The 26,480-nt window shown below is 42.4% G+C and overlaps 1 protein-coding gene across 2 annotated transcripts; it reads left to right on the top strand.

Moving 5' to 3' along the window:
• Positions 1-6,602: 6,602 nt before the first annotated feature.
• On the top strand, positions 6,603-9,208 carry LOC123044596 (uncharacterized). Of its 2 annotated transcripts, none has more exons than XM_044467383.1 (2): positions 6,603-7,248; positions 8,849-9,208. In XM_044467383.1, the coding sequence occupies exons 1-2, from the start codon at positions 6,720-6,722 to the stop codon at positions 8,917-8,919; spliced, it is 600 nt and encodes a 199-aa protein (XP_044323318.1). In that variant the 5' UTR covers positions 6,603-6,719; the 3' UTR covers positions 8,920-9,208. The 2 variants fall into 2 exon arrangements, with proteins under 2 accessions (XP_044323318.1, XP_044323319.1); XM_044467384.1 differs by having other exon boundaries at positions 6,615-7,248; positions 8,855-9,208.
• The last annotated feature ends 17,272 nt before the right edge of the window (positions 9,209-26,480 follow it).

The following is a 26,480-nucleotide window of genomic DNA, read 5'->3' as shown; positions in this document are numbered from 1 at the left end:
TTATTATTTTAGTTTTAAAACTTTGTGTATCCTTTATTTTGGATTAAAAAAAGGAGATTTTTGTTGGTTTTGTATTCTATAAAATTGTTCTTTTCATTTTAAAATTTGACCTCGTTGTTTTCTAGTTGTATGGGTATGTGGATTTAAACTGACACGACAACTTGGACATCATTGAAATTATCAAATGTATGTTATTTGGAATGGTATATGAGCGTATATTTCATCTCACTCTTTGAGAGTCAACGGTAGTTTTGTCGTGTTTTAGAGTTTGATGTACACCCAAACAATATCTAAAGGGTGAAAGCACACACTTTTGTTTACAAAATTTTGTGATGCTCTCTTGAAACAAATCATGAATGGTCCCAAGAAAAGATTGTAGATACTTAGTTGAGGTGAATACATGTTTAATTTCAAAAAACCCATGTATTTTTTTCATAGCATAGTAGGTCCACTAATAATAGTAATGGGAGGTGCTCTTTATGTTGTATCACCATCCATGTTCACATCCAATTTCCATTCTACGTTCTTAACCCGTTGTGTATGAGAAATATTTTTATTTGTCACATAGGTAAAACCCTCACACACACACACACACACACACACACACACACACACACACAATTCATCAAAAGAAAGCCACACCCACGCACGTAATGTTCAAACAAATACAAAAAAGGGAATAAGAGAAAATAGAGTCACACAAATAAAAAAGGGAGTAGATGAAAGGGCATCTAATAGTCATGCATGAGGATCAATTCAATAAGCAACAACACATAATCTTCTATATCTAAATAGCTAGCCCCGCTAAACATATTTCTCTCAGTATGCAAGCATGTCATCTCAACATGCAACATGCAATAGAAAATGCCCACCTCAATATGCAAATGTGAAACAAAATTTTCATTATATTATGATATTTATATTTAATATTTTTCAAATATATAATAATCAAATACAAGAAATCCTATGTGTTTCAGTTTTAGTCCTCATATTATTATTCGAAATACTCATGTTCCATATAACCAAATCTCATTTAAATATATTGCAAAACATTCCCACAACAACATGCGAGGTATCATCTAGTATAACTAGTGGTGTAATCATGTATAGGCTTTGCTCGTAATGTCATGGTTGATAGGCACAACATATTTGTATTGTCATACTAGTAATTATTCGATAATGTAGTCATTAGGTTCTATGATACTACATTCTACATGACTTATGGAATGTAACATAGGAAAAAAGAGGGTGATAGTCGATTCTACAACATTGTGAAAGAACCTTGTAGACAAAATAGAACAAAATATAAACCAATCCAAGCACCGCCAATAAAAAAACACGACAAATCAAGTATGCCAAAATGCATTGGTTTACTGATCTATAAGATAGATAAAGCACATAATCGCCCAACCATGTAACACTCAAAACATATAGCTCAATTAATGATCAATAAAACTAATGCATGTGTCTTAATTCTTTTAATAGTTTAAGCAAACAAACAGAAGCAACAACATAAATGATTTTCATGTACATAATACAACAATATATGAACCAACCTTTTGAGGAATAACCCTCTCCGATCTTACAAGCCTGGTGTGTAGGAGTAGAGGAGGGGTGGTGCCTGAGTGATACAACTGGCATTGGAGAAGACACATTGGCTTTACCCGGGTTTAGGCCCCAATCATAAAAGCCCTATATCCTGTCTGTTTCTCTTTATTGATGATATGGGGAATAACAAGAGTTTATCCTTGTAGATTTTTTTCCATTGAGATAGACCTTGGGCATCATGAAGCTGCACACGTCCTTTATATAGGCATACCTAGTCGGTTTAATGTGGTTTCTATCAGGGGTACAATACGATCAGATGACTCGACTATTACAGGAAACATATCTCCTATAACTAATTGTTTCCTGAATTAGTGCACTAGTCCTTATCCCTTATGGGTGTCTAGTCGGACGTGAGACTCGGAGTTCCTTAGATACTCATGTTGGTGATATTGTCAGACTTTGCTTGTACAATACCCTTCCCTAGTGGGTGCATTAATCACTAAAGAACTCGGATACCATGCACAATCAAATACAAGACCACTCGTGTACTAGAAAATATGATGGATCCTTTGTCCAATAGTGTGGCACTCAAAACAAAAAAACTCAAGTAACCATTGATTCAACACTGAAACTATTATATTTTTTAGTTATTTTTCATGATTACACAGGCCATGTTACAAATGATGTTGGACTAGACATACAAAAATCACACATGAAAAACAAAATGATCCAAAACTGAGATCAAGCAATCTTGATTCAATGTACGAACTATTATGTATTAAAATTTCCATGTTTTCATGCTTATATACCATGTCTTAAATCAAAATCCATAACTAGATATTATTGAAATGAACGGAGACCCCCAAGATAACTTCATTATAGAAAAATATCACTTGGTCACCAATGGAAAAAAAATCTTCCATTGTAAGTAAAAATAAATAAAAACAAATCCGAGCACCATGCACTAAAACACCTGATAGAATAATGCACGAAAAACATGATGATAATCAAGTGAACAAAACCACCTAAAGCGTGGCGCTCAAAACTAAAACTCGATTCAGCGCGTGGACTACATTTTTTTGATTTCCAAAAAATTACGTGGTTACTCTGGTAAATGAAAAAGCAAAAACCCACAACCACAAAGTGTTTCTTTCACAAATTGTCCACACGCCGACAAAATAAACGAAGGCAATTTAGATACAAGAAGATAGGAAACAATTGCCAAAAATGGAATCATGAATGACATAACACAATGGTCCTTTGGTTCGTTATGCATGAGGTGTACACAGGTACATGATTGGCCAGTACTTTAGAAGTCAAATCCGATAACTTAACAAACTTAACAATTTGTAAATGCATTGTTAGTAAAAGAATACCATGTCATATATAATATCCCGTACCCACAAGTGCTACCCCTAAACAAATTCATGGTTGTTGCTAACAGAAAATTGAAATCTAAAATATAAAATATTGGAACCAATTGGGGTACTATGCATGAAGAAACACGATGGAATAAAATGCAACAGAACATGTAAATTATCTAGATACTTACTGGTTAGTACCAAAAACCTTACCCACAAATTGCCACACCCTCCCTAATTCATGGGTGTTGCTAAAAGGAATTTGAAATTCTAAAATAAAAAATATTGAAACCAATTGGGGTACTATGCATGAAAAAACACGATGTAATCAAATAAAACAAAACATGCCAATGATGTAGGTACTTACTAGTTAGTACCAAAAAACCTTAACCATAAAAATGTGAAATTAAATAGAACCTTCTAAAATTTCTTTTTTGATCTTGGAAAAACTAGCATACTAATAGTTGCACAACAACCTCCAATAGAAATATTTAAAATAAGGCTAGTTGTTTCTACCCAAAGATCACATTTCTTATCGTTAAATGTTTTGTTACCCATTTCCCCGTTGTTTGAAATTCCAATTTCTTACCATAAAAATATCACATTTTTTTCTCCCATTTGTCTCATGTTTAGAACCGAGTAACATAGTATTGGTTTATTCAGTTGGCGTGAACTGTTACTTCCTTAATTCTCAAACTTTCATGGTTAAACTACCATAAATTCTGACATCATAAAGGAAAACCAAAACAACCAAGAACTTATTTTCCAAATTTTCACGCCGTATAAGGAAAACTATCAGTATAAGAATCAAATAGGGAACCATGCACAAAAAATATATGATGTAATCATGCACAATACAGACATTTGGATAAACAAAAGCTCATACTTGACCGATGATGCGATGCTCAAAACCGATAACTCAAGCAACCAATGGTTCTAACACAAAATGTTTATTTCTTGATTTTTCAAAATTTCATGGTCAATAATACGATAACTATAGGATCAAAGATGTGCTAAATGTGGACTAGAGGGGGGTGAATAGGCGACTACAAAATTTAATACTTTCTTAGTTGCTTTTAGAGGTTAGTGCGGAAATGAAAGTTCTCTAGATATGCAACTAGGTGATACATCCTATATTATGCAAAGAGGTAGGAAATAACGAATGCCCCCACGACAACGAATGTCTCACCTAAGCCTCCAAGATTATTGGTAAATGCCAAAGTTCCCAATCAATAGAGGTAGATTTTTGGGCAAGGTCCAAATCCTCTCAAACTAGACCAGGGCACAACCACACAACTTGGAAGATCCCGGGAAACATCAACTGTCTACGGTTCCCCACAAAACCCCATAGTAACAAGACAAACTCGAGTTTCTTCTGTGGTGAAGTAGTAGATCAGGATCTCCTCTAGCTCTCCCTAAAGGATGTAATCAATGGATGGATAGGAAGGCTCAAGCTTTTTTAGGTGTAGAACAATGGTGGAGAAAGTATTTGGATGCACCCCCTTCCTCGTGGGGAAGTGGTGTCCTATTTATAGGTCCCAAAAAACCGTAGCTATGTTGATATCCCGATAAAGTCGGACAGTCCGACCTGAGTCAGACTGAGTTGACATGTCAGACAATGTGGGCGGGGTTCCGACGCATGCCTGACCATAGCCGCTTCTTTTTATGGTCGGACATGGGTCGGATATTACTCGAATAGTCTGACCTATAGGATGGTCCAACTCAAGTCGGAATATATGTCTCGTTCCATAAAGCAAACACATAAGCCAAACACCAAGTCAGACTATCTGACAAGCTCCTGACCCTTACCAGAAGTAAATAACCGCGGGATGTTGGGCTGATTCACACATGGGATATTGGTGGCATGGTTTATCGTGTTTATAGATTCCCACACTCCAATCCATGGTGTATCCTATTGATAGTACAACATACATACGAATCAAAATCAAGAAATCACCGATAGAAAATCGATGTGCCATCTTCTTTTTCCCTTTAGCTAAGGGGGTTACCGACCAACTTTATGTTTCATGTCCAATGATGTGTGTAGTGAGAACAAGCTCGTAACATAGTTAGTTGTCTAATCATAATCTCATTAACAGTAAAACCCTCGTTAGGGGCTAGATGTCCTTTCAGTCCCCCTTTGGTGGTGATGACATTATGGTTATCCCAATCTAAAAAAATATTGTGTAAAGCTCATCACTGGGTTTTAAACTTGAAGTTTAGGTTGAGCTCGCTCTACATTTGTGTACACACTACAAATGTTTGCATTTGAATACGAAGTGTAGAAGGTTCAATGAATGCCCCCCCCCCCCCCATCAAAAAAAACTTTAGAAAATGGAGGGGGAGGGGGGGGTGCAAAAGTGAACATAGATGCACAAGGTGAGTTACACATTTACTGCAACTTGTGACATATGAGATGACTCAAAAATACATTATGCATATAACACAACCATCTCAACATGACAAATAGTGTTGCGTGTGACCTGGAAACAAATGAATAACATTCCATGAGACAAATATGAACATGGCAATAACAAGATAAAAGCTCACCAACTAGTTTCTTTCCAGAGTTGCCATGAGGTCAAGAAGTGCAACATAAAGTTCTAAACACATCAAAATAGAAACAAATATGGTCACCATGTTGAGAACAAAAAATACATGGAACCATGGATTGCAAAAGAGCACATTTCTTTTGGTGGTGGCCAGGTGAGAGGAAATCACACAATTGACCAACAACTTGGCACTCGAGACCAATAACTAAACTAATAATTTATTCATTTAAGTTCTTAAAAGTTCATTGTTAGAAATACCATATTATAAATGATTTACACTAAATATTACTCCCATTGTGTCAGAAAAGAAGGAGTATTTTTTCTGAAGTCAAACACTATAAAGTTTCACAAAGTTTCTATGAAAAACTACCAAGAATTACGATACCAAGTTGATATCATTAGATAAAAATATATTTTCATGTTATATCTATTTAGTATTGTAGTTGTTGCTGACATTTTCTATAAACGGGATCAAACTATGCCTGGTTAACTCCAGGAAAAAAATTATAGACCTTATTTTCATGAACAGGGGGAGTATATTTATGCAACACCATCAAATGGATGAAAAGCGTCATCACTAGTGTGGTTCGTGAACCATTAGCTTTGATTTCATGGTTATTGACATGGTAACATGGAATCAAATAACCACAAAAGTGTTTAACTTCTATTTGGTTAGCGGTGGGGAAATATGTCCTCCAGTGAAACCAATCCGGACAAGATGCATGAGGAAAACGACGCAAGGGCAAAACACGACAATCCTTTTGATACCCCCAGGTTGACCAAAAAGCACGTAATTCATCGTATCGTGAGTTCGTGACGCTCGAAACCGACAAATCAAGCAACGGTCGGGCGGACTATTAATTTTTGAATTTTTGAATTTTCATCACCGTTGTTGGTTTTTTTTTTCGAAAAAGGGATTCCCCGGCCTCTGCATCATCGCTGTTGTGTTGTAAGGGAAACCTGTGACCAGCAAAAATGAAAGTAGAAGCCCCTAACTAACTTGTTTCCATATCTGCGAAGGGCAGAAATGTCATTCTAACCGCTATGCAACAAGGTTCAACAGAAATCTTCCAAACAAAGCTATTTCACCCCAATTTTCTACCCCAGTCTGTTATGTTTTCACACGTTTGTCCCACACTTTGAAATCCCCCCTAGCTCCCTTAAAACCTCCCCTCGTCCGTCCTCCCATTCGCCTCGCCCCCACCCGCATCCCCGTTCCCACCACCACCACCACCTAGCTGCCGCGGCCGCCGCTCCCATGGCGGAGCTACGGCCTCGCCCTTCCTGCCGGCTTGCCCTCCTAGCCTGCCTGTGCCTCTTCCTGCTGGCCGCCGCGCCGCCCCTCGCGCTCGCCCGCGCGGCGCCCGCCGCCGACTCGATACACAAGCTACTGCGCTCGCACGGCCTCCCCGGCGGGCTGCTCCCGCGCAGCGTGGAGTCGTACACCCTGGACGAGGGAAACGGCCTGCTCGAGGCGCGGCTATCGGCGCCGTGCTACGCGACGTACGACAACGGCGACCTGGCTTTCTTCGACACCGTGGTGCGAGGGAATCTCAGCTTCGGCGCGCTCCGCGGCTGTGAGGGGCTGGCTCAGGAGGAGCTCTTCATGTGGCTCCCGGTGAAGGGCATCCTCGTCTCCGACCCTGGCTCCGGCGTCATCCTGTTCGACATCGGCTACGCGCACAAGAGGCTCTCAAGGTCGCTCTTCGAGGAGCCGCCGGACTGCAAGCCGTCTGCCAGCACCAGTATGGGCGCCGTCGAAGCCGCCAGGTGGAGGGATAGTCCAGGTGAGATTTTCATCTCTGAGATGTCTCAGATTTGTTCCGTCTCTAAAGTTGCTAGTCGGTAGGAAGTTCCCCTTCTCGCTGGGCGTTTATTTCGACGTCCAATCAGAGCAGCTCCGCGTCAAGATTTCGTTCCGACGGAGGTTTTGGTACGAATTTACCATGCCCAATCTCTCATCTGAGCTCAGCAGTGTGCCCCCAGTTTGCTGATTCGATCCCGCGTCGTGATCTTGGTGGCCGCAAACATTGGATTCCCCTAGTCGATTGGAAGAAGAAAACGGGGGATTCTTGAGCGAAAAATTGTTCGTATCCGGAATTTCTTCCGTTTCGATTGTGCAATCGTTCTGGGTCAGTGGAACGCGTTACAGGTTGGCAAGTAGGCTGTTCTCTACTAATTGATTCGGTGAGACGGAGCTGGAAAGTTGGAATTTTAATGTTTCTTTGGGTTGGAAGCTTGTTGAGGAGTAATTCCTGGAGGGGTGGGTGATTAATGGCTTCAGTTATGGAGTAGCTGAATTTGGGCACAATAAATCCGCAGGAAACTTGCTCTGGTGTTTGAAATCAAAGCCATGATTTCAGCTCTGGAATTCGAAGTCCTTCAGGCACATTTATAAATCAGAGTTCCATTAATCCTGACTTACCAAATTTAATCTCCTCTTGTGTCCCAATTGGTTGAGTGAATTATTATTAGTAGTATATATAATTGTGGGAATTGGAGCTCATTAAGTTAGCCATGGTTGGGTGTCGGTAGATTCAGGCACAAGCTCTCGTGATTTTGCTATTGGTCACTCTTACTAGTACTCGCCATTGAGTAAACCCTAGATCAATTAGGGCAAACACATTAAATAATCTGGAACCATTGGGTTAATCCGAACCTAATTTTGTGATGGTGCATTAGGATCAGGCAAGTTGCAGTGCTGCAAGTGGCAAGAAGAAGAGCAGCAAGCATTAGATGCTTGCACTCCTGGTCTTATTAGCAAAGTTTTTTTTTTTTGCCTAGCACAAGGCTCCAGTCCGTGTATCCATCCTCTTGAGGAATCAACCACACGCCAAAAATTTTCTCTCTCCTTGATCCGTTTCTGGTTTGCTACCGGGCTGGGTTCGTTGCTTTTCTCATTTGCAAGATGGTTATGTTTCCATGTTAGAATGTGTGTCTCATCTCATCGCCTGTCCTTCTCTGGCCTGCGGCTCGTGCCTTCTTTTCTTTCCTGCTGCTGCTATTTGTACCGGACTGATGGAGAAAGGCTGATGCCACAACACACCTCGCAAGAACACAGCGTGTCCATAGCTTAAGCCAGGGAAGTTCTAGAAGTAGAGGGAACCAAGGGTGGGCGTCAAGAGCTCACTTTGGTTTCCCCCAATGGCTAAACTTCACATGATTGATGTGAAGCTTTAAATAGTCGGAGTACCGTACCCCAAAAGAAGGAAAGTAGTAATGAACTCCTTTTGAGTCCTTTTTGTTGCCATTTCGCGAGCCAGCAGTGGCAGTAGTAGTTTACCTGCGCACAGTTGTAGTATGCACCGCTTTAAATTACTCCAGGCTACAGCTGGAATAACAGTAAAAAAGATGTGTCTGAACAAGCTGTTGCTTTTTGCTGTGAAGCTGCAGGTGTTCCTGGGCTGAGGGAGAGGATAGAGGCAGAAGGAGGAGAAGAGCACCTGGACCAGAGGTGAGAATGAGCGTGTGAGGAGAGGAGGAGGAGAGAGGAAGACAAGAAGACCGAGACAAGTTCACCAGTTTTCCCCTTGTGTAAGATCAGACAGAACCTGTGGTGATGAGTGAGAAGTGCTGCAACAACTGATAATGCCCGCAGAGGTTGGAAGAAAGAATGTGTGTACTTAATGGAGATGTGGGTACCTTTTGCGCTTCTTTTTTGTTCTGTTTTCCCTCCTCTTTCTTCTCTCTCTCTAGTCCATGCATGCAATGCTCCTGTGTGATAGTGGTTGAGTATTAAGTTTGTCAGTGCTGTGTTACAAGCAAGAAAAGAACAAGGTAAAAAAAAGGCTGGCTGGGGAGCCAATTGGGGGCTGGCTGGCTGGCATTTTGTGTGGGATTCTTCCTTCCTCGGGGAATTCCTTCCTTGGCTGAGCTGGTGGTGCCATGCATGTGGAGTGGCCGTCTGCCAGCTCAGCAGGGGAGTGAGCTGGCCACAGCACATATGGTTGCTCCTTCCCATCCCTGCATGTGACCTTCTTGTGTTGGCTGCCTGGCTGGTGGTTGAATGCTTCTCCTGCTCATGCTTCTCCTGCTTAGGTATGGTGATTAGCTGAGGACATAATACAATAATAGTACAACACATGCTACTACGATTATTATTCAACTATGCCAAGATCATAGGTCCGGTATTTAGAGTATGATATAAGAATTTTAATTAACTAGTGTTCTTCAATACTCCCTCTGTACCTGAAGTGCAAAAACATCTTATATTTTGGTACGGGAGGGAGTATAAGCTGTTTTGATAGTTTATAAATCAGAAACAGAGGTGGTAGTATAGTAGTAGTTAGTTTCTTCCATGCCTAGGTGGTGTGGTGTGCAAGTCGTAATGAGAGTATCTATCTATCAATCTAGTACCCCGTCCCTTTACTACCAAAAAAGAAGAGGGAAGAAATTCAATGGACAGACACAGGCCTCCGTCCAGCCAACGGGAAACAGCTACGACGCGTATGGAATTGACAGGATGATGGAAAGAGGTCTGGGTTTTGTTTTCTATTTCCTGTCTCCTCTCCTCTCCTCTATCCCCACTGCTATCTTCGCTTTCATAAATAAATCCCTAGGGCTGTTTTTTGTGTTGCGTGATGGCGAGGGGGGGTGGGGTGGGGGGGACAAATATCCTGTTGCCGTTCGTGAGATATGCAAAAAATGTGAACGCATTCTATTTTGAAGAACCAAAACTCCACACGCCCGGGAGATCCCATCGGAGAGCACAGTGGCTATGAGTTGCTTTAGTTAGACCTGATTGCCCAAGAGCCTCAAGGTTTATTGTCGTCGAACATGAAGAACAACGAAAAACGAGAGAAGAAGAAGGGAGAAAGATAATAAAGGAGGAACCCCCAAAAAAAGAAAAGGAAGAAATTTCGTGGATACCGGCTGCAAACTTCATCACGTGCATACCCCCACTCCCCGAAAAAGAAACGTTCGCTGGAGGAACTCGCCAGAACGAACCAAAATGGCCCAACATGTATTTCTTAACAGGCCTCCTCCCCCAAGGCATCACTGCTTGTTCCAAAAAAAAAAGTTCCAACCGGAAAAACAATAAGATTTTTTTGGGGAAAAACAACCAGCTTATTTGATGTATGTTTGAAAAAAAAATTTGGCATACCTAAAAAATATCATAGCACAAAAATTACAAAATGACAAGCAATACATACTAAAATCTTTTTTTTTGTGGAGATCAAATACAATACAAACTAAAGAAAAATGGGCAAGCTAGGAAAAAAAGGAATTTCACATGGTTTGTTCCAACAAAAAAAAACATGTTCCAAAGAAAAGAAAAGGATAAAATCCTCAATGGTTAAAATTAAAAGTTAAATTTTTTTGTCCGACTTTTTTATTGCCATGGTCCATACACTAATTTTACCATGATGCATAAAATAAATTTGCCATGGTCCCGTAAAATGTAATTGCTTGTTTTATAACTACTGCAACTGAAAAAGCACGAAAACTTAGGTAGGACAATACTCAGACTTTTCAGGATGGTTCGAGTGTGTTACGTGATGTCTCCGTCACAAGCTCGACGAAGGCCCCGACTGTTTGTCCGATTGAGCTGGACATCCCCACCTGAATTTGGCCGGACAGTCCGACCATCTTTAGACTCTCCTGTGCAACACACTGCTTTGGCATCGGAAGTTGTATACGACCACTAATGGGGATGACTCAAAAAACATAGTTGTCTATTTCGACAATACGAAGAACTTTGATGTTGAGGACTTTTTATTTAAAGCTCTGAGTTACCCTTTTTGCGATGTCAAAAATTTGGTGTGAACACATGCTCCTTTTTTTTGGGCAAAGCGATCGTGTTAAAAAATAACTTGCACCAATTTTGTTCTAAGGACAATGTTAACACTCCAACGACCATTTTTTATGCTTAGCCCGATACGTATATCTCGACCATTGTCTGTTTGAGCTGCTTAATACAAACTCGAGCGAAACCTCCTCAAGTTCTTGCTTAGTTTGGGTACAAGCTTTTGAAATAATACCATCAACAATTCCATGTTAAAGGTCATTATACAAATATGCATTTAAAATGCCATCCGCCGAACTATTTTTCTTTGACAATTGAATTGCAGGGCAAAGCCCCACAACCTTGTTGGGTACAAGGAGAAAGAAATAGAGAAAGAAGATGAAGAAGATTACAAGGGCTAACACCCCAAACAAAAAATAATTACAAGGGTAAATAACCCCCAAAAGATGAAAGAGAACCCTAATCTAAAAGTAAAGAAGAAATCAAGGAGGTAAGTGAGTTACCCATCTAATTAAGTCATCCTTGAATCTAGCTTTAATTCAGTAAGCAAGCAGTGACATGTCCCTAACAAAACCAGATCCTCATTTAGCAAAAGAAGGTTTGTCATTCCTGAAAACTTTATCATTCCTCACTGTCCAGATATTCCAGCATGCGGTGAAAACTACTTCAGCAAAGAAAGGCAGACGAAAATCCCTCCTAGCCTGAAAGGCTATTTCACACATGTCATGTCCAATAGACCACTGTATTTGGAGAAAATTCCAAATCCTCACTCTAAAATTGCATGTGAAGAATAAATGTTCCCTGTCCTCCTTAGAGTGTGCATGATAAAGTACACGCTTAGGCCCATCTAAAGTATTCCAGTGCCTCCTCTGAAGCATATCTGTGGTATTAACTCTGTCCATAATCATCGTCCATGCAAAAACTTTGATTTTCATTGTGCAACAACTTTTCCATACCCAGGATAATAAAGGATTTGGCTGAATAGGAGAGTATATAAGATCATAATACCTTTTGGTCATGTATGTTTTATCACCGCCTCTCCAAAACCAAACATCATCCATATTCTGAAGGTGGATAGAAGAGAAAATTGATTTAATCTGCTACAACTCCTGAAAAAGACCATATTAGACATAGGCAAATGGAACACTGATAGCAAATTATCACAATTAATCACCTCCTTGACAGTGATAAGTTGGTCCTTTGCATAAGAGAAAATTCTCTTGAAACAAAGTTGCAAAGGTGTGACAGAGTTACCATGCTTCCATTGGCCATTCCAGAAAAGAACAATATCACCTTTATTGACTTGTATCCAGGTGATTTTCCTAAATGTATTAACTAACTCTAGGATATCCCTCCACCAATATGAACCACATAATTGAGTAGACCGAGGTATCCTTTCATCATAATAAGAGTTCCAAATTAGCTCCACCCATGTCACCTTACTCTTGTTAAAGAGTTTACTAGCTTGCTTTAGGAGGAGGCCATCATTCTGAACTTCCAAGTTTAAGATGCCTAAGCCACCTTTGTTTTTTGGCCTACAGATGAGATCCCAGGCAGCCAAAGAAGGGGTTGGCTCCTGCCTGTTTTCCCTCCATAAGAATTGTCTTTGGATTCTTTGCAACTGCCTAATTATCCCTGGCGGAACCTTGATTATACACATTAGGAAAATGAGCACGGATGAAAGAGCAATATTAAGAAGTTGAAGCCTTCCTCCTTGAGCCAGAAAAGAGGAGCTAGCTATTAACTGTTGAAAATATGCCCTAGAGACAATAATATTGTATTATTATATTTTTCATGTTCATAATTAAGAGATTATGTTTCATAATATAACTGTTATGATCCTGGAATATGCGATTCAGTGGGAAACTCGTATGCACGTGTGAAATGATAAACGGATAAAATAAAGGTTCCTAGTCTCACGGCTAAGAGTAGCTCAAATGTTGTTGGTGATCATGTTTTTCGGACCTTAGGATATCAGTAAGTGTAACGATAGTCCTAAAACAACATTGAGGTTATGAAGTTGGAAGAACAATCATATTGAATCGACCCAAACTTGTTTGTTATGAATTGAGATAATGCTTGTAATCAATTGTAATAACAAAGAGTGTTAACATGTGGTTTTGCTCCTTAGACCATGAGAGTATTGTAGTCACTTCTTACCGTATAGTGGACTTTGGGGTTGCTCAAACGTCACTTGTAACACGGTGATCATAACGACAACTTACAGGCTCATCGGAAAGTTTGACAAGGGATAGATAGCTCGAGAGTGGGATTTGCTCCTCCTACGATGGAGAGATATTCTTAGGGTCCTGTTGGTGTGACAACCTCCATCATTGTCTGGCCAGACATAGGTGACTACATCATGGGGGTGCCGGAACACGACAACGAGAAAGAATAACAAAACTGGTAACGAGGATTTTGGTATAGTGAGCATGTGATAACCCAGGAGTATACCGATGCATCTCGGGTTTTGTAAATTATCTCTAAGCAGAGGGAACATCACATAATAACCAAAGTTTCACACGAATATCATCCGTGTGCTCGTACGAACCGATATGGACGTCCACGATTCCGCTATCGGTCATTGAACAAAGGGGTTTCGTTCATGTCTATGAGTTACTGAACCTACGAGGTTAGAAGCTTAAGGAAATCACGATATGCCAAGTGTTAGTAGGACGGGAGTGATGAGGATATATTTTTGGAATTGTTTCATTAATATTTGGAATAGTTTCGAGAGGATCCGGAAGCGTTTTGGGGTCATCGGAAGGGTTTCGGTGAATATCAGGTAATACCGCATATTACTGGTATATATATATAGATATATTATTATATATATATATATAAACACTATTCTGATCATGGGATCAGAATAATATTCTGATCACAACCTGACCTGCCCCGCAAGTAGTACGTTGAACTTCCCTGTGAACTCGGTTGAACTTCCGACAACATTGCCCAAACGAGGCTTGCAATATATCGTTGAAAAGCTATGAACACCAATATCATGACCCAATTTAAATTTTTGTCAAAACATAAGCGGTTTAAGAGCAGTTTTGAAAACCATTTTTTCTTCGCACAAAAAACGTGAATCGTATTTTCGATCGCATTTCTAAACCATTTATCAGAATGAGGCATATAATATGGCGTTGGAAAGCTGCTGCAAAACCGCTCCTTCCACATTTTGAAAGTTTTTTCCAATTCCCTATGGTTAAAGAGTAATTTGAAAAAACGTAAAATTTCGTAAACCGAACAGCTGAGTTCGTTTTTTCGATGTCATTTCTAAATGGCTAATCCAATGGAGGCATATGATATGGCGTTGGAAAGCTTATGAAAATGCGCTACTTTTTCATCTTGAAAGTTTTTTTTTGTAATTTTGAATGGTTTAAGAGTAATTTAGAAAATGGTCCAAGTCCTACCGAGTTCGTATTTTCAAGATAATGTTTTAACCGCGCTTCCGAATGCAGCAAATGATATGGCGTTGGAAAGCTTGAACAAATGTGAAACTTTTTGGTATGTATTATTTCTCCCAATTCTTTATGGATTTAAGTCAGTTTTGAAAATGGCGAAAAACGTATTTTCGTCGTAATTTCTACAAACTTTATCAAAATTGGACAAATAATATACCGTTGAAAAGCTACAGAAAATGCGAAACTTTTTCATGTTGATGGTTTTCTATGATTCCTAGCCGTTTTCAAGTAATTCCAAAAACAGCGGGATCATTCGTTCCGCCTCTACCGAGAAACAGATTCTTCGGAAATGCACCGCGTGAAGAACCTGAACTTCTCGGTGCGTGTACCTGAACTTCACTCTGTTTTTCACGTGATTTTTTTGCTCGTAGATCTTCATCCACTGCTCATAGCTCTCCATCCCACTCACGGGAATTGAGCGGGTGATATACCAATGGAAAGCTGCTGTAAACACGCAACTTTCCCGTGTTGATCATTTTTTCATACTCGCGACGATTTTGAAAGTTTTTCATCTGAAATTCATTTAGCGTAGTAGTTGAACTTCCCGCTGTTTTCACTTTGAACTTCTGTGACGTATTTTTGTTTGTAATTTTCTCATCAATTCGTCAGTATTACACAAATAATATTCCTTTTGTACAAACGTCTCTCACAATAATTTCTTTAACTTTCTCCGACGGAGGACTTGAACTTATATCAACAAACTTTTAGTCTTTGCTTTTTTTAATTCTTTTTAATACAAAATGCACAGCGTGTAGTACGTGTACTTCTGACAGTTATCAAGCTGAACTTCTCTCGTGTACGTGAAAATATCTGAGTTTTTTATGAATATTAATCCAAATTTCTTAATCTTTTTATGAAATTTCGAAGCGCTCTATTTTTAAAAGTTGAACTTCTTGTTATTTAATTTTTGAACTTCTTGTTTCCATTCTTTAATAACGAGGAAAATCTGAGTTTTCTATAATCATCGAACTTCTCCATCTTTTTAATTTGGACTTCCTGGTTTTATTTCTTAATCTTTTTTATGAAATTTTGAAGCGCTCTATTTTTTTAAGTTGAACTTCTTGTTTCCATTCTTTAATAACGAGGAGAATCTGAGTTTTCTATAATCACCGAACTTCTCCATCTTTTTAATATGGACTTCCTGGTTTATTTCTTAATCCTTTTTTATGAAATTTTGAAGCGTTATATTTTTAAAAGTTGAACTTCTAGTTTTTTATTTTTGAACTTCTTGTTTCCATTCTTTAATTACGAGAAAAATATGAGTTTTCTATAATCATCGAACTTCTCCATCTTTTTAATATGGACTTCGTGGTTTATTTCTTAATCCTTTTTATGAAATTTTGAAGCGTTATATTTTTAAAAGTTGAACTTCTTGTTTTTTATTTTTGAACTTTTTGTTTCCATTCTTTAATTACGAGGAAAACTGAGTTTTCTATAATCATCGAACTTCTCCACCTTTTTAATATGGACTTCCTGGTTTTATTTCTTAAATATTTTTTATGAAAGTTTGAAGCACTCTAATATTAGAAGTTGAACTTCTTGTTTTTTAGAAATGAGGAAATTTTGTTTTCCTATTAAAAAAGTTGAACGACTCCGTTATTTCATTTTGACCTTCTTGTTTTTTTAAGAATTTAGAAAAATATATTGTTACAACATCAAACATCTCTGTTATTTTAATTTTTGTTTTAAAAAAATATCAACAATACATGGCTCACTAAATTTTTTATTTGCACTAATTTTACTCTATGTGAACGTGTGTTTATTTTATAGTCGAACTTCTCACATGAAACCAAAGTTGTTTTGTACAAAGCATCTGTTGCCGGCTACATTGGTGAGACACAAACGTATAATTTTGTGTAGAAAAAGATTGGAGCCCAAAGCACTTTGTATCTCTCAAAAGAGTACGTCACTCACCTTTTTTCTCTCACAAAATGTCTCTGAAGTACATAGACAGAAAGGAAACATGAACAATTTCCTTGATGTCTCTATCTCTATCCATGAAACACAAGCCTCAGTAGAAGCACACAAGAAGAATTAACACTTCAGAGCGGTGATGAATTTTGGAGAAGGAAACTTTCCTTTCCCATTCTTTTTTAAAGGACCCATGAAACCGAATCAACTTTTTTGCACCCAAAGGTACTACTGAACTTCAGACAAAAAGCCATTTAGAAACAATACATAAGTGTACATAGTATAACAACATGGAAGCGATATTCTGGTACAGGAGCAAATTCGAAGCAGCAATGATCTGATCTTTTTTGTTCAAACTTAGTTGGGTTCACAACATGAACTTCAGACAAAATCTATACATATACATCATAGCATGCAAGCAACAAACCCAGCGCACACACAAATGCTAGCACGCACGCACACACCCATGCACGAATAGACGCATTAGCACAAACCCCATGCTTTGCTCAGGGCGCACTGGCAGCGCGTTGGTGGACTGGCCGCAGAAGTTGTGAGGACGCAGGGCAGCTGCGGTGGTGAACAAGATGCAGAGTACAGGGAGAAGCTGGGTCGCGACGGAGCCCCATCCAAAACCAAGATGGCACTCCAGGCAGCGCTTTGACTCCATGGACAAGATGCTAGAAGCAAGTAGTGCAAGCGATGGACTCCGATGTAGCGAAGAGGTAGAAGTTCAGTTTCAGGTAGAACTTCAGATTCAGAGTTACTTCTCTTCCTCTGTGGGTGTTCGTAGTAGCAAAAAGTCAGAGAAAATAGCCGCGAGAAGGAATGCAGATGTTGTTGCACCTTCAGTAGCCTACATGGCCTGGTGCGGTACCTGTCGCTGGAAGGTGAGAAGCAGCAGCAAGGGCTCCTGACCCGGCAGGTGATGGCTTGGCCCGTCGAGTAGGGGAAGAGTGGGATGTGGGCGCTCTGCAGCTGGGACGGCAACAATGATGGCTGGACGCTGGCGCGCGTGAGGATGACGGCCGGTACTTTGCCAGCAGCGTGTGGGAGGGAGGGCGTCACTGCGTTTGGAAGCAGAGGTGGTTGCCTCTGATGTGTACCCAGGGGACGGGAGGCCGCCGCCGCCGTGGATCCAAGGGATGGAGCCGTCATGGATCCAGGGGGACGGAGCCGCTGCCGCAGTCGTAGTTCCAATTGGAGAGGCCGCCGACACAGCCGTGGATCGAGTGGAGGGAGGCGCCGTCACGGACGGGGATCAGGGGACGGCGGATGGAAGCGCGGCGGGGACAGGGTGGGTGGCAACGGAGGTGCATCGGGTCAGGGGTGGGCGGCGGGGCGCTGGGGCAGGTAGCAGCGGCGGGGCCCTGGGGCAGATGGAGGCGGCGGTGCCCTGGGGCAGTTGACGGTGACGAAGATGGGGATCAGGGGAGAGTGAGAGGCGTGGGGAGGTGGGGGGTGGATGGTCGTGGGCTTTTTCTCCGCGTGCAGAGAAGTTCGGGAACACCTCCGCAGCTCCTATATAGGCCCGAACGTGATCAAAATAACTATTCCAATCCTGGGATTAGAATAGTGTTACTCTCTCTCTCTCTATATATATATATGTGGAAACTTTTTCTAGAGATGTTAAATTATATATAAAATGGTCTAAAAGTATTTAGAACTATTTTATATTTAATAAAATATCAACGGGCCTTAAGAAGGGGAGCCTTGGCGCAGTGGTAAAGTTGTTGCCTTGTGAACATGAGGTCACGGGTTCAAGTCCTGGAAACAACCTCTTACAGAAATGTAGGGAAAGGCTGGGTACAATAGATCCAAGGTGGTCAGACCCTTCCCTGGACCCTACGCAAGCCGGAGCTACATGCACCAGGCTGCCCTTTTATTAACTCCGCCTATGTTGTCTCAACATAGCCAGTTCCAAACCCGGGTAAAGGAGGAGGGTTGTGATATGTGTCACATCCCTAGTTCTGGTATGACCTAGACTAGCTGGTCATGTGTGCATCATGTTTAAATTTCAATAAATTTTGAATTGGGGACATGTGAAAGCCTCAGAAATCATTTCTGAAAATGACCAAGATAAAAATTGCTTCAAATAAGTCCAAGAAAATGTTCCTGTGAATCTCTGGAAATATTGGCAAGGGATAAAATTCAAACCAATATTTTAGAATCTCAGAAACAATTATTTTGGGCCTTTGAATTAATCCAATAAATATTTGAATTGGATCTATATTTGTTATATAATAAATATATGTTCAATAATTCTGAAAATTGTTGTGTGGCTTTGGACAAGACCACTTAGCTTACACAATTATTTTCATGAAGTTTAAAATTGATTTGGTATTTAGATCAAATCAAAACAAACAACAGAAAAATAGAAAACAGAAGAAAAGTAAAATAGAGCAGAAACTTACCTGAGCTTACCTGGCAGCCCACCCGCAGCCCAACACTGTGCAGCCCAGCAGCGGCCCAGCCCACCAGGCGCTCTCCTGTCGCCTTCCTCCTCGCGCCAGTAGGCGAGGGCGCGTGCCCGACGCGCAGCTACACGGCGCAGCCACCTCCTCCCTCCCTGTCTGCCTGGCTCCTCCTTGACGCGTCTGGACGACGCCACGCGACCCCCAGAGCCGTCCGGCTCTCCCTCTCTCTCCCCCGAACGCTCTCCCCCTCCTCCGTTCTTTCCGCCACCGAACACGCCCGTCGCCGCCGACCGTCACCATCGCGGCCACCAGCATCACCATGCCCAGCCAGCTAGTGCCCGAGCTCCGCCTCCTCGCGCTGAACCTCTCCACGCCGAAGGAAACAAGTCGGAGGGCCCCGCTTCATCGCCATCGTCGTCGTCTTCACTGTCGGGCACCGGAGATCGTCGCCGCCGATTCGTCGTCCACAGGGCCTCCCCGAGCTCGCTGACCCCCTCTCCGACCCCGCTGTGAGCTCCGCCGTCGTTTCCCCCTCTCCCCGTGCCCTACCTCCCTCTCTAGCCGCCGTTCGCAACAAGCCCGAGAGCTCTTCGCCGCCGGCCATGTCGCCGCCGTGGCTACGGCTGCTGAAGCTCGCAGTAGACCACATCACTGCACTGAGTGCCTCCCCACGAACCCGTAGCACGCCCCAGCTCGCCTTCCCGTGCCCCCTAGCTCTCGCTCGCGTCACACCCGAACGCCGGCGCCACCACGAGCTTGACTCCGGCGAGCTCGCTCCACCCTAGCTCCTCCCGCTCGCACCATTCGATGCGGACGAGTCTCCTCGTTCCGTAGATGGCCTCGGCCTTCGATTTGGTCGCCGTGGGACGAAACCCGAATGCCTCCGCCGTCTCTGGCCTCGCCGGCGACGAGCCGCGGGTCAACTCCGGTGAGTTGACCCGGGTTTAACCCCTGTTTGACCCTCCCCTGGGTCATTGACATGTAGGGCCAGCCCCTGCTAATTACCAAAGTTTAGGATTAGTTTAGCGTTAACAAAATCTGTTAATTAGACTAGACACTGACACGCGGGACCCACTGGTCAGTTTGACTTGGACCGCCCCGTTGACCTGCTGACATCACAGTGACGTAGTGCTGACGCAGTTAATTATTTTCTGGATTTATTCTTTTTCAGGAAATTCCAGAAAATAGTGCTAACTTCTAAAATTCATAGAAATTCAACCGTAACTCCAAATTAAATAATTTATATATGAAAAATGATCACAAAAATCCAATTTATCCTTCTGTACCATTTTCATGCATGTTAGAACAACTTTTGCTCACTGTTTAGGTCAAATCAATTAAATGGCATTTGATTAATCACATATGGAGTTTGAATTTGAATCTTGTATTCAAACCAACTTCATGTAATCTGTTGCTAGTTGCATTAGCTCAAACCACATCATATTTCCATGTCATGATCATGCATCATATTGTTGCATAGCATTGATTGTGTTCTTCCTTGTTTGCCGGTATTTGTCCCCTCTCAGTAGACGTGTACCGACGATGTGATCGATGACACCGATGAAGAACTATACTATCTTCAGAAGTGCCAGGCAAGCAAAACCCCCTTGTTCATTCCGATACAATCCTACTCTCTCGCTCCTGCTCTCTTTTACTGAATTAGGACAACAACGATTCATCTGTTACTTGCTGCGGTAGCTGAACCCCTTTATCCTCTGCATGACCTGTCATTGCCACAGTAAATAGATGAAACCCACTAGCATGAGTAGGAGTTGTTTGAGCCCTGATGTGCCTACTCATTCATGCTTGTTTGTCATGCCTGCTATTGCTTAGAGTTGAGTCAGGTCTGATTCATCGGGGATGAATCAGAGGTGTGTGAACATGTCCTATTGTGTGTGAGCTAAGTGTGTGAACACGATTTGGTAAAGGTAGCGGTGAGAGGCCATGTAGGAGTACATGGTGGGTTGTCTCATTGCAGCCGTCCTCAAGAACTGAGTTCTATGTTTGTGATCCATGAACAGCTACTACTACACATTGGGATCCTTAATTGACTCTCTCGACTTATTAATCAACCTGATCTCTATCCAGGAGTTGCAACTAGTTTCTGGTGTTTGTAGGTAGTGTTAGTAGTCTACCAAGTGGTACCCGGTACAGGTGGGCTTGGGACAGACTAGGCACCGTGGCACGGTGTACCAAGCGTAGATCCACCCGTCGAGGTGGGCTTGGGAACCCTGCACACATCGTTTGGGGCCGTGAGCGACACCCCGGCCGGATCTCCTTGCGGATGGAACCCGAATAGGCGATAAACCTGGACGAGAGACTTGTGTGGTTAGTCAGGTCGTGGCCGACACCCTCGTTGGGCTTCCGCTTGAAGGTTGCCGAGTACATGTCGTGTAAACGGCGGTAAGTGGTGAGAGCGTGTGTGAAGCAGTACACCCCTGTTGGGTTAACATGATCTATTCGAATAGCCGTGTCCGCCGTAAAGGACTTCTGGGTTGCCTGTACAGTTCATAGATAACTTGAATGCTATGGATGGCGTTCTCGTAGGTAGACGGGAGCGGCTCCATAGTGGTGTATTGATATGGTGAATATGTGGACTCGTGTGCGCCACCTCAAAAGAGTTACATTGCAGTCGTAGTTCAGGTTAGCCACCGAGTCAAAGCTGGCTTGCTGCAGTCAAACTCCACCACCCCCCTTTGTTGATACTGATGCATATGTAGTTAGTCCTGATGTAAGTCTTGCTGGGTACATTTGTACTCACGTTTGCCTATTTTATGTTTTTGCAGAGAGACTTCAGTCTCGCTAGTAGTTCCACGTTGACTTCGACGTTTAGCTTGTTACCTCAGCTACGATCTTGTGCCCTCAGCAGGATCTGGTAGATAGTCAGGCTTTTCAGCCTTTTTCATTTATAGTTGTCTGTACTCAGACATGTTAAGCTTCTGCGTGTGCTTTGACTTGTATGCTCTGAATGTTGGGTCATGAGACCCATGATTATAATATCTCGCTCCTCGGAGCCTATTGAATAAAATACTTGAGTTGTAGAGTCATGTTGTGATGCCATGTTGTATTTGCACATATCGAGCATATTGTGTGTATGTTATTGAAATGCTTGGTATGTGTGGGATCTGACTATCTAGTTGTTTATCCTTAGTAGCCTCTCTTACCGGGAAATGTCTCCTAGTGCTTCCACTGAGCCATGGTAGCTTGCTACTGCTCCGGAACACTTAGGCTGGCCGACATGTGTCCTTCTTCGTTCCTGTGTCTGTCCCTTCGGGGAAATGTCACGCAATGAATACCAGAGTCCTGTTAGCCCGCTATAGCCCGGTTCACCGAAGTCCTGCTAGCCCAGTGCTACAGCCTGGATTCACTCGCTGATGACCGACACGTTCGATGCTGGGTCATGGATGCCTGTCCCTGTAAGTTTGTGCCACTTTGGGTTTACGACTAGCCATGTCAGCCCGGGCTCCTTATCATATGGATGCTAGCGACACTATCATATACGTGTGCCAAAAGGCGCAAACGGTCCCGGGCAAAGGTAAGGCGACACCCGTGGGAATACCGTGCGTGAGGCCGCAAAGTGATATGAGGTGTTACATGCTAGATCGATGTGGCATTGAGTCGGGGTCCTGACAGCTTTGGTATCAGAGCTTGACTGCCTGTAGGATTACCAAGCCAAACTGGTCGAAGTTGAGTCTAGAAATGCTTTAGTTATATGTAGGGGAATTGATTGTGGGATGGAACGTAAGGCTCTTTTTACTCCTTTATCTTATGCCCTTCTGATCTGAGTCATCATATCTTTCCTACGGGGTTAAGGAACTAGGCTTTCTCTTCTTTCTATCAGGATCACGTGTTACTAATCCGTAGACTTATAGGATTGTTGGTTTCAAGCCTCAGTTAAGTTCCTACTACTTCCGTATGTTAATTTTTGATCTCGAAACCTTGATATTGTGATGATCGAGTGGTTATGCCACCATTTTTGTAGCATGTCTAAATTCTTTTGAGCATTTACAGCCGTTATGCTGTCCGAGTCATCCCAGGTTTCCAAATAGTCTGATGCATTTGCAAATCCCTTCTTATCGTTCCAATGTTCCTTTGGCCAGATTAAACCACACCAACTAGTGTGTTGAGGTAATTCATTGCCTCGGTATATATGTTGGAGCTAGTATTATGACCCTAGGTGTTTTAGAGTACCACCTAGTAAGCTAGCCATGATTTGTGTTCCCAGTGTGATGATTCTGGCCTTTATTCTCGAAAGCATCCCGTGATGCCATTTAGTTAGTTGGTATTCTACTCCTGGGTTTCTGAACCCGAGATTTCCCTACTTACTTCATGTTGTTAGTGTTGCTCGTACCTTTAGGATATTAATAACCTTTGCGATAGTCTTCGAGGTCCGTGGTATATCATTCTTCCAATACCATGAACCATTATGTCAGAAGTTCTTTGAACCAGAAGATCGCAACCAGAATGCTCTTGATGAGTCCTCCATTCATAGTTGTGAATCTGCCAGTCCTTCCTCTTCAGCATGGGTTATCTGGAAGAAACCTGTTGAACTTGGTTCGACATACTAATCTATGCATCCACAACTCAGAAAGTTATATGTTCCATGAGTTGTCCCTCTTTAGTTGTATTCTGACCTCGTCTATCAATTGATAGTCAGGAGTAATTGTGCATTCGTGTTATCGATGCTTATTATTCTTGTGGTCCATCAAGCCATTCTATTCAGGATGACTAGGAGAAACAAACTCCAGTACCTTATCCATTTCTAGGATTTGGTCAAAGCAGTTGTATTCCGCAGATCAAAATGCTAATCCAGCTTTTGATCCTGTTCTACCTTGAAGTATTACCTTCTTTATGTCAGGATTGTCATGAGAATTGCACCACCTCTTATGAAATCTTGATATAGTGATACTTCTCGCCCTCATTATCCATTTCTCGGCTCCCGAGTTGTTGCAACCGGAATGCCGACAAGTGAATCGTGATGTGTGAAATCGATACTCCTAGCAACCCTATTGCTTGGAAGTTAAAGGACAATAACCTCATTCTTAGCGTGTTGGTTATTGAATCATCACACTAAGGATGATCGTGCTACCTAGTCCTTATTTCCGGTACACTCTCCGATCAATGAGTTAGGATAGTGCCAATCCTTTCTTATTTGTGAAGGAAAAATGCCCTAGAGGCAATAATAAAGTTATTATTTATTTCCTCATATCATGATAAATGTTTATTATTCATGCTAAAATTGTATTAACCGGAAACATGATACATGTGTGAATACATAGACAAACATATAGTCACTAGTATGCCTCTACATGACTAGCTCATTAATCAAAGATGGTTATGTTTCCTAACCATAGACATGTGTTGTCATTTGATTAATGGGATCACATCATTAGGAGAATGATGTGATTGACATGACCCATTCCGTTAGCCTAGCACTTGATCGTTTAGTATATTGCTATTGCTTTCTTCATGACTTATACAAAGTTCCTGCAACTATGAGATTGTGCAACTCCCGTTTACCGGAAGAACACTTTGTGTGCTACCAAACTTCACAACGTAACTGGGTGATTATAAAGGTGCTCTACAGGTGTTTCCAAAGGTACATGTTGGGTTGGCATAATTCGAGATTAGGTTTTGTCACTCCGATTGTCGGAGAGGTATCTCTGGGCCCTCTCGGTAATACTCATCACCTAAGCCTTGCAAGCATTGTAACTAATGAGTTAGTTATAAGATGATGTATTATGGAACGAGTAAAGAGACTTGCCGGTAACGAGACTGAACTAGGTATTGGATACCGACAATCAAATCTCGGGCAAGTAACATACCGATGACAAAGGGAACAACGTATGTTATTATGCGGTTTGACCGATAAAGATCTTCGTAGAATATGTAGGAACCAATATGGGCATCCAGGTCCCGCTATTGGTATTGACCGAGAATGGTTCTAGGTCATGTCTACATAGTTCTCGAACCCGTAGGGTCCGCACGCTTAATGTTACGATGACAGTTTTATTACGAGTTTATAAGTTTTGATGTACCGAAGTTTTCGGAGTCCTGGATGTGATCACGGACATGACGAGGAGTCTCGAAATGGTCGAGACATAAGGATTGATATATTGGACGACTATATTCGGACACCGGAAGTGTTCCGGGTGATTTCGGAGAAAACCGGAGTGCCGGAGGGGTTACCGGAACCCCCCGGGGAAGTATTGGGCCTTAGTGGGCCTGAGGGGAGAGAGAGGGCAGCAGCCCAGGAGGTGGCGTGCCCCCTCCCAAGGGGAGTCCAAATTGGACTAGGGGAGGGGGGCGCGGCCCCTCTTTCCCTCTCCCTCTCCCCCTCTTTCCTTCCCCTTCCTCCTTCCTAGTTGGACTAGGAAAGGGGAGTCCTACTCCCACTAGGAGGCAGACTCCCCCCTCCTTGGCGCGCCCCAAGGGCCGGCCGGCCTCCCCCCTTGCTCCTTTATATACGGGGGCGGGGGGCACCACATAGACACACAAGTTGCTCTATGGATCGTTCCTTAGCCGTGTGCGGTGCCCCCCTCCACCATATTCCACCTCGGTCATATCGTCGCGGAGTTTAGGCGAAGCCCTGCGCTGGTAGAACATCATCATCATCACCACGCCGTCGTGCTGACGGAACTCATCTCCGGAGCTTCGTTGGATCGGAGGCCGGAGATCGTCATCGAGCTGAACGTGTGCTGAACTCGGAGGCACCGTACGTTCGGTGCTTGGATCGGTCGGATCGTGAAGACGTACGACTACATCAACCACGTTGTGCTAATGCTTCCGCTTACGGTCTACGAGGGTACGTGGACGAACACTCTCCCCTCTCGTTGCTATGCCATCACCATGATCTTGCGTGTGCGTAGGAAAATTTTGAAATTACTACGTTACCCAACAGTGGCATCCGAGCCTAGGTTTTATGCGTTGATGTTATATGCACGAGTAGAACACAAGTGAGTTGTGGGCGATACAAGTCATACTGCTTACCAGCATGTCATACTTTGGTTCGGCGGTATTGTGAGATGAAGCGGCCCGGACCGACATTACGCGTACGCTTACGCGAGACTGGTTTCACCATTACGAGCACTCGTGCTTAAAGGTGGCTGGCGGGTGTCTGTCTCTCTCACTTTAGCTGAATCGAGTGTGGCTACGCCCGGTCCTTGCGAAGGTTAAAACAGCACCAACTTGACGAACTATCGTTGTGGTTTTGATGCGTAGGTAAGAAGGGTTCTTGCTTAGCCCGTAGCAGCCACGTAAAACTTGCAACAACAAAGTAGAGGACGTCTAACTTGTTTTTGCAGGGCATGTTGTGATGTGATATGGTCAAGACGTGATGCTATATTTTATTGTATGAGATGATCATGTTTTGTAACCGAAGTTATCGGCAACTGGCAGGAGCCATATGGTTGTCGCTTTATTGTATGAAATGCAAACGCCCTGTAATTGCTTTACTTTATCACTAAGCGGTAGCGATAGTC

The sequence above is a fragment of the Triticum aestivum genome, chromosome 2B, assembly GCF_018294505.1.
Source record: "Triticum aestivum cultivar Chinese Spring chromosome 2B, IWGSC CS RefSeq v2.1, whole genome shotgun sequence".
Lineage (NCBI taxonomy): Eukaryota > Viridiplantae > Streptophyta > Magnoliopsida > Poales > Poaceae > Triticum > Triticum aestivum.
Note: the sequence above shows the minus strand (reverse complement) of the source record. Positions and strands in the feature narration are given on the sequence as shown.

What these genes read in the sequence shown, in the direction of transcription:
- LOC123044596 (XM_044467383.1), top strand. Translation starts at nt 6,720, where the DNA reads ATGGCGGAGCTACGGCCTCGCCCTTCCTGCCGGCTTGCCCTCCTAGCC. An exon ending in CAGGTGGAGGGATAGTCCAG is followed by an intron (nt 7,249 to 8,848) that starts GTGAGATTTTCA and finishes TTTGCTGTGAAG; the next exon opens with CTGCAGGTGTTCCTGGGCTG.